Source organism: Strix aluco, chromosome 2 (assembly GCF_031877795.1).
Source record: "Strix aluco isolate bStrAlu1 chromosome 2, bStrAlu1.hap1, whole genome shotgun sequence".
NCBI lineage: Eukaryota > Metazoa > Chordata > Aves > Strigiformes > Strigidae > Strix > Strix aluco.
In genome coordinates this window covers 41513519-41527503 of record NC_133932.1, presented here as the reverse complement: position 1 = coordinate 41527503, position 13985 = coordinate 41513519, and the positions used below count along the sequence as shown (strand labels likewise).

The 13985-nt window shown below is 41.9% G+C and overlaps 1 protein-coding gene across 1 annotated transcript in view; it reads right to left on the bottom strand.

The window, feature by feature from the left end:
• LOC141919277 (amine oxidase [flavin-containing] B-like) overlaps positions 1–13985 on the bottom strand; it is a 57311-nt gene that overhangs the window by 8643 nt on the left and 34683 nt on the right. Inside the window, exons 4-11 of the mRNA XM_074814514.1 lie at positions 13518–13622; positions 12661–12752; positions 9676–9817; positions 7668–7817; positions 6861–7020; positions 6360–6456; positions 5525–5578; positions 325–382 (exon numbers count right to left, since the gene is read on the bottom strand). Of these exons, the coding sequence (XP_074670615.1) occupies positions 325–382; positions 5525–5578; positions 6360–6456; positions 6861–7020; positions 7668–7817; positions 9676–9817; positions 12661–12752; positions 13518–13622 (858 nt within the window). The remainder of the gene's footprint in view (positions 1–324; positions 383–5524; positions 5579–6359; positions 6457–6860; positions 7021–7667; positions 7818–9675; positions 9818–12660; positions 12753–13517; positions 13623–13985) is intronic.

Below are 13985 nucleotides of genomic sequence, written 5' to 3'. Positions count from 1 at the left end.
AGGGAAAGGCAAGCCTGTCACATCTGAAAACAGTTGAGATGTATGGTGGTAAGCACTGTGAATTCCACCCATGAAGCTGGACAAGAACATATCTGCCTTTTAACTATTTCATAAGCTCCTTCTCATCCTCACTGTCAAACACAACCCAAGACTTGCCATAACCCTCTTCCCACTCCTCTACAGGGGCCAGCAAGTGCTCCTGTAGCAGGTACTTTTTCCAAAACCAGTGCTGTGCCAGAGCACTGCTGCATTCTGGTTGCATTCTGCCCTTCCCCAGCTCAACAAGTCTGACAAGAGGTGCTGTGGTTTAGATTTTGTGCTTACATGTAAAGCTTCCTCTAATCCCAGAACCTTTGCATAAAGTTCACATAGCCTCGTCTTCCTGGAAGAGAAAAGCAACAGAAGACTTCAATGTGAGGAAAGAGAAAATAAACCACCTCTAATATGTCCTAGTTTCAAGAGAACAAGTGTTAATATCTGCCGGAACTTGAGGTTCCAGCTTTTTGGAATCTATCCTAATTGGTCAGCCTCTGGATCACTAGAAATAACTCAGTCAAACTCCTGTGATGCATAAGTGCTGGTTTCATGAGCAGTTATGCAAGATATTCCCTTAAGATACCTCTAGCAGCCCAAATCCATACATTACCCAAAGGTTCTCTAGGCTGTCAGGAAAAGAAAGTACCAAGGCATTGCACTTTTTTGTCTTGGCATATAGCCTAACTTATAGTTTGTTCCTACAAAGATGCAGGTCTGATAGCCTAAGACTCTCAGGGAAATCAGTACTTTATTTCTGTATCTATAAAATTTCCTCCTGTTTTACTTTATGAGTCTATAAATCCATGAATATACTTCATACTGTAGCAAACTCCATGTGCAATTAAGTTTGTTCCTACAAGCTTTTGGGTCTTACTGTTTACTGTTAGCCACACTGCACCAATTCCCAAACACAAGAAGATCAAGATTAAATAATAGTTAACAATTATGAAAAACAAACACGCAAACACAGCACTGGAAAGACGTTTACTTCTGGAAGCAAATGTTGTGCTTCACAGAAAGCCATGCTGGGCACAGAAATACAGTAGTTCCAGCTCTGTGAATGTTTGGGCTACACTTGCAGCTATATGAGGAAACTATATCTATACTGCTGTAGGAACCAACACAGCTATACAAGAGTCCAGCTATACCCATGAGCAGCTGAACTCAAAGAATGCTATAAAAAGTGGATGACGAGCAAAAAAATAAACCAGGAAGATCTGAAGGGCCTTGAAGAAGGTGTCCTCCTGTGCAGGTTGGGGCTTGAGCAGCAAAGTGAAGGCTGCTACAGTTCAGGAAGAGTTGTGGACCTGGGGTGATTCTGCTGCTGGCACATATCAAGCCCAGCAGCAGCAGAGGGGAATCACAAAGTCACAGAATCATCTAGGTTGGAAAAGACCTTGCAGATATCTAGTCCAACCATTAACCTAACAATGACAGTTCCCAACTACACCATATCCCTCAGTACTATGTCGACCCTACTCTTGAATACCTCCAGGGATGGGGACTCCACCACCTCCCTCAGCAGCCCATTCCAACGCCTAACAACCCGTTCCGTAAAGAAATGCTTCCTAATATCCAGTCTAAACCTTCCCCGGCGCAACTTGAGGCCATTACCTCTTGTCCTATCGCTTGTTACTTGTTTAAAGAGGCTCATCCCCAGCTCTCTGCAACCTCCTTTCAGGTAGTTGTAGAGGGTGATGAGGTCTCCCCTCAGCCTCCTCTTCTTCAGACTAAACAACCCCAGTTCCCTCAGCCGCTCCTCATACGACTTGTGCTCCAGACCCTTCACCAGCTTCGCTGCCCTTCTCTGGACACGCTCGAGTAATTCTATGTCCTTTTTGTAGTGAGGGGCCCAAAACCGAACACAGTAATCAAGGTGCGGCCTCACCAGGGCCGAGTACAGGGGTAAGATCACTTCCCTGTCCCTGCTGGCCACGCTATTGCTGATACAAGCCAGGATACTATTGGCCTTCTTGGCCACCTGGGCACACTGCTGGCTCATGTTCAGCCGGCTGTCAATCAACACCCCCACGTCCCTCTCTGACTGACAGCTCTCCAGCCACTGCTCCCCAAGCCTGTAGCGCTGCTGGGGGTTGTTGTGGCCAAACTGCTGAACCCGGCATTTGGCCTTATTGAAGCTCATACAGTTGGCCTTAGCCCATCGCTCCAGCCTGTCCAGATCTTGAGGAAGCAGCTCCTTCCTTGTGCCCCTGGAGCAGAGGACAAGGGACAGCCTGCTCCAGAAACAGAAATGCATGGTGATGCAGTGACTGGCCAGGAGGGCTCAGAGAGCTGCAGGATCTGTACATGAACATCCCTCTGCAGTCAGGGAACCCAGTAACAGCCATAACAAAAGGAATCATTTCCTCCATCTCTCTGTCTCTCCCTAAGTGAGATGACCACCATGTCCTGCAGACCACCAGCACCTACCCAGTGTCTGAACAGAATAAAGCCATGATCCAGCAAAGCCTCTGCTGTGGTCTGCCCACCACCTCTCACAAAAGCCTGCTGGCTCCTGCTTTCAGGGCAGGTCGGTAACAGCACAGGGCTTCACAGGAAAGCAAGTTACCACCTTGGGACCCATCTGTTTCTGGCTCCTCCCAGCACTATGACAGGGATAAGAAGGACCCCTCTAGATCTGCCTGTGCCCTGCCCTTTTTCCACAAGTGACTTGCAGACTCTTCAGGGAGCCTGGAAATGTCATACCAGAGGCTGGTAGGGATTCTCATATATGGCAAACTGCAGGGCTCCAAGAAGGTACAAGTTCACTGTTGTTTGCTAAGTACATTGCAAATACAGATAAAGTTAGTTAAGATAGCTGTGCAAAAGAAAATACTAAGCTTCAGGTCAAGGGCATCACAGAATCACAGAATCATCTAGGTTGGAAAGGACCCTGAAGATCATCTAGTCCAACCAGTAACCTAACACTTCATGGCCACCTGGGCACACTGCTGGCTCATGTTCAGACTTTTAAGAAATGTCAACCTCGGAAGGAATAATTATTCATCAATAGTAAGGTATTATTTGACAGAAAAAAACACACAGAAAAGCAGTTTCTAAAGGATTGAATTGTACCAACAGTAATCTATTACTAAGGACATTCCCCCTAATAAGAGCAATCCTTGCAGACGTGCTGGTCTCTCTGAAACATCTGCTCTTTTTGTCCTAGAACAGTTTAAATAAATAGTTATTTAGAGATTTATGGTTAATGCTTGCATGGAACATATGGAATATTCAGTGAGTAAAATCCTTATTTCTTGACTTTGGACTCAGCTGTGAAATTGCCACCAGCACTAAATAAAAGGGATGTTATGCCTGGAGCTACCTAGGCAGTGTCCTGTTAAGAATTACACCATGCCCAATGTGGAAGAAGTGCACATGCAGACACCGAGCTCTTTACCCTGGTATCTTATTCCACGGCAACGTGTGATGCCATCATCTTCACTGCACTGCTACGAAAGGTAGGGCACAACCTAACCACTGTAATTACTCACTGGCACCTGGCCTGGGAAGACCAGCTGGAAGGCAGCAGTGAGTTTTACTCCCTTCAGCCTGGCTCAGACTGTAAAATAGTTTCCATTCCCTCCCACAACCACTGTTCCCAGCCACGATTTAGGATAGCTGCCACAGACTCTACATCCTACTCTTCATATCCAAGGATTACCAAAAACCTTACCCTGTCATCAACATGATAAAGGGAGAGCCCATCTTGTGTTGATAGGTGAGCAGAGCATCTCAGCAAGAGGAGTCCTCTGTAGGGTGTCACAAGAAGCCTGTCCTCAGGAGAGATCCCTCCCTGCAAACACCATAGCCCTCATCTAAACACCACAAACTGGTTGCACCCTGAATATACACTGGGAGAAGGTCTGGGTTTGCACTCTGTCTTCTCCTGGACCCCAGTTTCCACCGGAAGGAGACTTGTGCTCATACTTGTGATCATATGCAGAAGAGCTCAGCAGGTTCCTGCCTTGGCTGGCTGTGGCCAGGGCTGTAAGAGCCACAGAGGTACCCCTGCACCAGGGTACATCTATCAGGTACCAACTCAAGCATATTTCATAACCATTCTTTATCAAAGCAAAGTCCTTCCTAGTCTAAGGTTTATTCCTCAGAAGATAAGAGTTCAAAATCCTTTTGTTTAAAACTTGGCTGTAGGCAGCAGCAGAGTCAGATAATTGTGCTTATGCTTTTAACACCCAGGGGAAAGCAACCTGTCCTTCATGGTATCTCGCAAACAACTAGGAAGCCCTTCATTTCACAGTGAGAGAAGTTCTCAAATACTGCAAATGCTCAGTTATATCTAGTGTATTGACACATGGTTTAAGACACCATTTCATGATGGCTTAAAATGCTGGGCACACTGCATTTTGGAATACCTACACTACTTTTATCGTCAGTCACCTGCTGGGACTCTATCTCAAAGCCTGAGTGCTGAGAAAAAGGCTGCCTTGTCCATTCCTGCCAAAATTAAAAGTGCTCTGTGGTACCAGACTGTCATTGGAAAAGACCGGGACACTAACAGCCCCATTTAGACCCATTATCCACAGACTGCTAGACTACCTGCAAAGCTAATCTGAGATCACTACATCTTCTCTAGTTAGACTAGCTATTACTGTAAAAATGTTTACTTGGGACACAGTATTCCTTGTGTCACGCCTTAAAAACAAATGTATTTTCTCCATGTCAAAATAAGCCTCTCCTCATATCCACAGTCTCTATTTGTAGCTTTAATTTGATCAGATACTGTGAATCAGTGTGATGGAAAAAACTCACTACTTTGTAAATTCTGATTTAGTAATAAACCAAAGTATGCTGAGATTTGTTTCAAGAAGACAGTAAAAGAAACCTTCATCTGTCCCTGAAGGGCATTTTTTTCCCCAGAACTGAGAGTGAAGACCTGGAGGCAGCTTTTTGACCCCTTCATGATGCTGAGGTCTCGTTCATAGCAGCTACAGCAGCCTCAAGGTTGCACTGAGTTACAGAAACTGAAAGGACCCTCCAGGGTCATTAGAAAAAAAATCAAGCACAGTGGCCAAACCTGTCCCTTGTGATAAGCTTTCAAAGAGCTCAGTGCACTTGCAGGAAAGCCAGAGAGGTAGCGGGGGCAGGGGTGGTGGAATATGAGGCTGGCCCTGGACCCTTTCCAGTGAGGCAAGCAGAACATCCCTACTACTTTCATATTCAGCAGCTTAGAGCAGGTCTTTTGCTAGAGTCACATAAGAAGAGCAGCCCTGCTGGAAAATGCAAACCAGGACCAGAGAGTTTCCAAAGGGCAAGGGCTAGCTACCACATTTGCTGCTAGTTTGTGGGAATTCTATGGGGCCTTCATCCAAAAACCATTAAGGTATCTTCTTCCTTAAAGTGACATATCTTCCTACTGTCACAAGGTTACAGACAACTTCCTTCAAATTGGAGCATATTTTTCCTGCTCTGGTCATTATAACAAAGTTTTGACTCAGGTTCCATGCAGATCTCCATTGTTCGTACTTACCTTTCTTCTTTTGTGAGACCTGTCAGTCTTCTACACTTCCGAGCAAGAATGAAGCTGTAGGAAGACCACAAACAATTTACTTCCATTATGTTACTACATTTCCTGTGTTATTTAAAATGCCAGTACCTTATGATGAGATGCTGTGATTCATAGTATTAGCTTTTGGATCTCTATCTAAAATATCCATTTCATCTCTCTACATAATGTTAGATTCTCTGTCTGTTGTTGCAGTACTCACAATGGAAGGAACCACTCTAAAATTCAGGTTAGAATATTTATTTGTATGAACTGTTTCCCAGTGACCTTAATTTTATACAGCAGTGGGTGTAGGCATATAGCAACAAGAGGTGAAGCCTGGGATTGAACCAGAAATTATTGTTTAATAAACTTTCTAAGACTGATCATACTCTCTGGCTGTTTAAAAAAACAGAACAAAACAAAATATAATTGTAAAAAACAAATTTTCATTTAAAGAACTGGAAGATTTGGGTGAGGAAAAATATTTGGAGAAAACTACATTTCTGCTATCACCCCCTTTTTTCTTCTCCTTCCTTTCCTCTTCACCAATTTTTACTTTGCCACACAAAAAGGCAAAAGATGATTGTGAGAAAAAGAAGAAAAACAGAATTTCTTTTTCTTTAAATTGGCAGTTATATCATAGAGAGAACTTTTTTGAAAGGAAAAAATCATAGAACATGTTCACCACACACCGAGAAACTCAATCCTTCAACTTTTTAAAAGTATTTCCCTTCAAAAGTAGCAGGTTTTCCATTTCAATTGTTGCCTCTACAACAAAATAAAAAGGCATTAACTATACATTTTCTTTGTCCCTTACCCTATTATGGCAGGAAAGCTGCCATCAGGCTTAGTATCGTCAAGTGTTAAACCAATTGCAGCATCCTCATCTTCAATGATCATGGTACCACAATACCCTGTTAAGCACAAGGTAGAAAAGAATTTAGGATCTTTGTATCCAAACACAGGAATGAGCTTCCAAGAAGTTGTGAAATACTCAGAACTTGACTTGTAAAAAGCCCTAAACAACCTGATCTATATTCACCCTGCTTTGAACAAGGCATGGGACTAGATGACATCCAGAGGTCCCTCCCAATCTCTATAATCCCCTGATGCTCTGATTCCATACAGGAAGACATGAAAACAAAGGGAAAGAGAACAAAAAAAAACCAAGTAAAGTGACCCCCAACAAGCGACAAAGATTAGCACACAGCTTCCTTGCCGATCTGCAAGGCAGTGTAGTGTAGCGTAGTGTTGTGTTGCCTTGAGTCCCTCTTCCCTCTCTCTGTCACTATTTTTCCTTTCAATTAAAACGTAATACCCTTCTTCCTCCAGAAAGTTTCCGTATAGTACACAATGCACTTGATGACTGAGCCCATGGGGATACGGTTGATGAGCTGGTTTCTCATTGGGGGCAAAGGTGGGTTGAAATGAATCTTCAAACCAAGAGCTGGGGGAATGGCACTGATCACATATTTGCCCTGGAAAAGAAATTATACATAAGCCAAATACATTCTCCACTACTTCATCCTAAGTATATTGCTCTAATGATCTTGGCAGGCATCTGGGGAGGCTCCAGGGTGTGTCTTCTGAAGCAATGTTGGCATTTAGCATAACAATTGCAAAACTGAACCCTCACAAAATCCTGCTTGTTAAACAACAAACAAGCATTATATAAACAGCCATCTGCTCGAATGATGGGCAGCTGCTCTTTCCCCAGTGCTTAAAAAAACCCACTGTGTTATAAGAGTCCATTGGTCTCCCTTCCATCTGGACTCCTCTGTTACAACTTGGAAACAAAACCTGCAATGTTCTTCCCAGAAAGTTTATTACTAAGATACATTTTTGTGTTCACCTTACAATTATCCTTTAATTCAGAAAGTAACTGAACACAAAGAAGAGATGCTAGCAAAGGAAGAGTCTGAATATACACTTTGCTTTTCAGGCATCCCTTTAAAGCTCTATCACTGCTATTACTTCGAGACAATCAGAAAGTGTGACCTTCTGTCATAGTCACTTAAATCTCTACTACATTTTTGTACAGGATTTTGGAGAAATCAAAAAGGAAAAGCTAGCCTTCTAGCCATCCCAGCACAAACGGTTACTTAAATGTTAGAGGTTTCATTACCTCATATAATTCATGATCTAAGGTTTCCACTACAACACTTTCACCCGACTGGTCGATGCGGATGACTGGCTTCCTCAGCTTCACACGGCCTCCCAGGCGCTCCATTATTTTCTCACTGATCTGGCCAGAGCCCCCAACAAACTTCCTCTCCTGAAACACAGAAAACAATAACTCAGCAAAGCAGATTCAGCAGAGCGGTGCTCGTGAAGTGTGTATAGTGACAAACATTTTGCTTGGCATTCAAAACAAACTGCATTCTTCTGGTGTTATCAAAACATTTTTGGGAAGTTTGGCAGTCTCCCATGGAAAATGTATCCACGCTACTTTCTCTTCCAGTGAGCTCCTCAAATACTTCCCATATTTGGCCACCAGCCAAAACTATAAGTATCAGTAACCTCATCAGAAAATCCCTTCTCATGTGGTCTCCAAATGGATTCCCCAGACCTATGTGAATCAGCAAGACTTCTGAAAAGCACTTAAACTTTTAAACCTTTCTCTGAGTTCACTCTTACCCCTACAGAGGTCTGTGTATCAGAAGTAGGAACCCTGATCCTCATAATAAATAACAAAGTGTAAGAAGTCACATAGCTCACACCAAAGATGTCTCCTGTAGTATAGAATCTAACCTAACTTAAACGCAAATCACCTCTAGCATAATACAGAATTCAAATAATACTCAATGTATTTACAGTTAAATTATCTATAATTATTGCTTATCTATGCATACTTATGCATTTTAACATGTTTTAATGTATTTGTATTTTTAGGTATTTATTTATGATTAAATAATTTGCATTTCTAAAAATATAATTATTTCTAATACAATTAGTAAAATTTGCATTTCTGAAGTAAAAGACCATCAACAGAGCCTTAACTTTCTTGAAATGCAGAAGCAGCACTAACATACCAGATTTCAAACATTTCAGAGAAATATCATATTTAAGCAGGGGTGTTAATTTTCTTCAGGCCGATTTTAAAATCTTAACAGTTTTAATCCTTGGAATCTTGCATCTTTAGGAATCCAGCTCTGGGCTACATTTTCAGAGTTAGTTTGGACTGCTCTACACACTTGTGCAGCTAGCGCTGCCATCTCCATTAAGTGCTTCTGAAGTGGTAAGGATTGCTTCAGACTCACGACAGAAATAAGCACAAGTTAAACTTTCTTTTTTCAACATGGGTAAGCAAAGTACATGTTCTAACCAGAGCCCAAAAGGAAGTCAGAGTCAGGAACAGATACAAATCTATTGATCCCTGGGCCAATGCCTTCAGCACAGGAATCGCTTTCAACACTAGTTTTGCAAGATCCAGATTAAAGTGTAAATGAATAGAACTAAATATCAATGTGCTACTGGCTCCAAGTCATGGATGTCTCAGTTGATCCTCTGAATTAAAATAAACAAGCAAATGGATGAAGTTCATAGAATCATTCAGGTTGGAAAAGACCCTTGGGATCATCGAGTCCAACCATCAGCCCTACTCTACAAAGTTCTCCCCTACACCATATCCCCCAGCATCTCATCTAAACGACTCTTAAACACATCCAGGGATGGTGACTCCACCACCTCCCTTGGCAGCCTATTCCACTGTCTAACCACTATGTCTGTGAAAATTTTTTTCCTAACGTCCAGTCTGAAGCTCCCCTGTTACAGTTTAAAGCTGTTCCCCCTTGTTCTGTCACTAATCACCTGTGAGAAGAGACCAGCACCAACCTCTCTACAATGTCCTTTCAGGTAGTTGTAGAGAGTGATGAGGTCTCCCCTCAGCCTTCTCTTCCTCAAACTGAACAGTCCCAGCTCCCTCAATCTCTCCTCATAGGATTTGTTCTCCAGGCCCTTCACCAGCTTCGTTACCCTCCTCTGCACTCGCTCCAGCACCTCGATATCCCTCTCGTATTGAGGTGCCCAAAACTGGACACAATACTCAAGGTGTGGCCTCACCAGTGCAGAGTGCAGGGGGAAAGTTAAAACAGGGCCTGTCACAAGCTGCAGAAGGTGATGGCTGACAGTACCTGTCCTCCGTTGGTCGTTGAGAATATCCTTGTTGTCCCTCCACACTGCTTCACATACCACAAAAACCAAAGGGCAGAAACCTCATGGGGTTCAGAAGTGACATCCACATTCACAAACAGAGTTGCAAAACTCTTGGCAGCACTGCAACAAAGACAAGAAAGTGAGTTAATTTAAAAACTGAAGAAGGGTGACAAGACTGTTCTTTAGTAGGGGAGAGACTGTCTTTGGTAACCTCATCTTTCACTGTGATCAAAGGATTCCTTAATTTCAGTTGAAGTAGAAAACTATCAATTCCTTTTATGCAACATTTTCCAAGTAACCTCACAAAAAAGTGTTAATCAAGCACTGCTGTATTCCAGCCAAATTGGGGCTCCAGGAGACACAAGAGCCCGTGAAAGCTTATGTCACATTATGCTACTAATGTAAAGGTAGCTTGTCATCCTAGACTCAGGATTAGGGAAGTAAGCCCTCCTGCTTCACTGGACTCCAAAACCACCATATCCTTCCACGATTCCTGGGTTACATACAAGCTCTGCAGCTCTGTTTGCACCTGCTGAACATGTCCCTCAAGCACACAGGCATAGAGATTATTCAACACTTGTCAGAAAAGCTAGGGATCTTCTCTAAACTAATTATCTAAGCTTGCTGGATTAATGAGCATCCTTTCACTGCCCACTCCTCTGCTGTGCTCAGAGAGGGTGCTGCAGCTGGAACACAATAAGGAAAGAAATGTAAGTAGGAAGCCGTAAGTGAAGAGACAGCATATACACATTCATGCAAAAGTCTGGCAAGAAAAGGGAAAGGGTATTTTTGGTTGCTCAACTCAGTATTTTAAACAGTGGTCGGGTAACCAGTGGTTATGAACACAGAAGTGGAAAAGTGGCCTGTGCTGAAAAAGGATCACTGCTTTATGTCCTCCACTTGGTGCTTTCATAACAGCTCTACTGAAAATTACTGTATAAACTTGTATAAAATTTTGGGGTGCACTAAGACAAGAGTTAACTAAGGCTCAGGGAAACATTCCTCATGTTAGAAGTAAATACTTCCTCTGCCCTCACTCTGAGAAGGAGTTTAAAGGGACATGGACAGGAGATGCTCAGCTTAACTGCATTGTGATTGACAGGGACTGAGATTCTATAGGTATTACATACGCCAGGCATTAGGCAATCAATAACTTCCAAAGTCAGTAGACAATCCACTTTTAGTTGCTTCTTTCTTTTTTCAGTCTTTGAATTTAAAAAAAAAAGAAAAAAAGAAAAAAGTGAAAAGCATAACTCAAACATATTATTTCAAACAGCTGTAGATCTACACAGAAAAAAAGGCATCTGCTGTCCTTTCTAAAAATGCAAAGTCCCGCTGAAGTAAAAAGTTGATCCATTTTCTGAAATATGGGTGCATTCTGGCTTCATTCTCGACAGCCAAAAATCATACAGAAAATATTTATCAATTTTTCTCTGTATAAACACATACTGTAAAATATTATTAACTCTGAAAGATATTTTTTCTAATGGGGCAATTAGTATATGCATTTATTAATATTTCATAAGTAGAAGCTATTAGACGGTGGTTAAATTCTCCTAGTTTCTGCTGCCTTCTCCCATTTCTTTTCAGCATTTCAGTTCCCCAGTTTCTCCTAGCGTTTCACCTAGAAATGGCAGTATGATTTCAACCAAGAGCACTCGAGGTATTTCCAGCATGCAACTCTAGCCAAAAGCAAATTTGTAGAATCTGTTAGATGAGAGAAAACAGTAGAAGATTATCCTTCTGGATCATTACCTTCCAGGGTGGGAAGTTTCTTCGGCATGTTACCTAAATCTTGAACAAACTGGGCAAATCAAGCTGAGATGCACATATAAAATCTGAAAAGCATCTTGGAATTAAGGGAGGCTGACAGTTATGCCAATATTCAGGTAAAATGTCAAGTCTTATTCCATCAGAGTTTGAAAAAATATGACTGTAGTCACATGAGCTATTGGATATTGAATGACTACTGATGCATAGTGTTTTGCTAACTTGTATAGTTCCTTACTGAATCAGAGGTTCAGATGGCCAGCAGAACTGCCAGCATACATTGCTATTTGGTTTTACTGAGTACGGACAGTGACACAAGCGAGAAAGGCTTTCCATATGCTTTTGTGCATAGAAGTTTTTGGACAAGAGCCTACTATCCGTTAACAATGATTATGTTGCTCTCTAGAGGCTGGCTGAAGCTGTAAAAATGCCCCTGTTGACAACAATGTCAGCTTGAGTGTGTGCTAGCAGGCTCCTGCACCAAGCTTGTGCAGGCTCGCAGCAGCCGCGTGTTGGTGCTTAGGAATTCTAAAGAAGTTGCTCTAGAAATCAACCTGTCTTACAGCAAGGCAGAATTATGTTTTTTGTTTTTTCTTCAGTGCAAAGAAAACCAATCAAACTGTTGTTGAATGGCAAGTAAAGAAAAACTGCTTTGATGCATACATAAAAACAGGAAGCATTTTCAGTTTCCCAGGGTGGTATATAGTACAGCAGTTAAACAATAGAATGATGGGTGTTAAAGTGATTTAGTGCTATTTCAAAACAAATGTTATTTTTACAGCACTTTGGTAAAATCAGCTGGTCCAGCACAGAATAAATGTGCATTTTCCCATCAAAAGTTTGAGTCAAAAAATTGCTGTAGCCAGTGCATTTTTCTCTTAAAGATTAAACACACAGTAAAGACAGGGAAAGTGCACATAACAGATGAAGGTAGTACCCATCTCTTCAGAAGTAACACTCCCCAAATGCATTTTCCTTTCATCTTTATTTTAGTCTAAGAAGTTATGGAAATAGAATCTACTATGTGTGCTGACAGGTGTTGTGGTCCATTATTACAAGATTTTCTCACCCCATTTCTTTAAAAAAGCTGTATTCTAGTGGTAGTTATATCTGTTTGCAAAGCAGTAACCTTATTTTGAGCTCTAAGGTATATAAATATAAGTCATTATATTTCGTATCCAAGAGTTTCTTACTTTGTCCAACAAATTTTATCTATGAAATCTTGCATTGTCATTTTGTCCCACTCTTCTGCATGTGGAGCCTTCCATGGGGCTTCATTGGGAATCTAAGGAGACATAAAAAAGCAGTCATCAGCAAATGAATGAGTGGCATGAGAAAGAGACAACACACACAGACAATCTCATCTTTACGTGGTAATTCAGCCTGCAAATTCCTAGCAGATAATACAGTGAACTTAACAGAGGATGCTTTTAGGTTTTTTGTTGTTTGTTTGCTTGTTTTAATTTTTAATTTTTTTTTTTAGATTGAAGAATGGAAAATAATTTTAGAGTTAATAACTTTGCCTAGAAAGGGAAAGTACAGTGCTGGGGAATGTCTCCGAGCTATTCTGTATCTCTCCCATTCATCTATGCAAGTAACAGCAACCTCCTCGCAAAGTCTTGTAGCTTAGTCAATGGAAAACACACACTACTGGTAACAAACTAAAATGGACAATTTGAATTTGAGGGTGGAGAAAGGCATACCTTTGAGGTCTACCAGCCTCTTAAAATATAATTTACCCAACTGTCAGGCAAAGCGTTAAAAATCACATGCGTAAACCTTAATGTTCATATATCCAGAAAAATGAAGGTATGACTGCAGACAGTCTCAACAGCATGGCCTTCAGAAGAGCTTGCCAGGATGTCACTTATACACATGCTCTGACCATCAGTGCATACCAAAACGCATGGCATGATGCTGCTCCTGCCAGCACCAGATTTGTTCAAGCTAGAGCAGCTTTGCCTATCTGCATCCTAGTTCCATCTTCACTCTGCCTCTCAAGGGGACAAAGCTAAGCTGAGATGGTCAGCTGCAATTCCTCATGCCATACCTCCTTTCCCATTTCATCCATGGTCCTCCATAGGTTGTTGTAGTCCAGGTAGGCCAAAGGATTCCACATAGGAGGGAATGGACCTTTAAAGGGGTATGACTTACCCTACCAGATAAAAAAAAACCAAAAACATCATTAAAACTAAATACAACCATAGTCATGGCTTCTATGGAAGCTGCACCAAATGGTTGTGTTCACTCAAAAAAAGCACAAATTTAATCAATGCATGTAACAGCTTCCGACTGATCATGTCTATGTGTGCATGCAGAAAAAGAGGCAACGGGCACAAAGTGAAACACAGGAGGTTCTTTCTGAACATTAGGAAATACTTCTCTGTGAGGGTGACCGAGCACTGGACAGGTTGCCCAGAGAGGTTGTGGAGTCTTCATACTTGAAGGTATTCAAAAGCCGCTTGGACATGGTCCTGGACAACTGGCTCTAGGTGGCCCTGCTTGAGCAAGGAGTTGG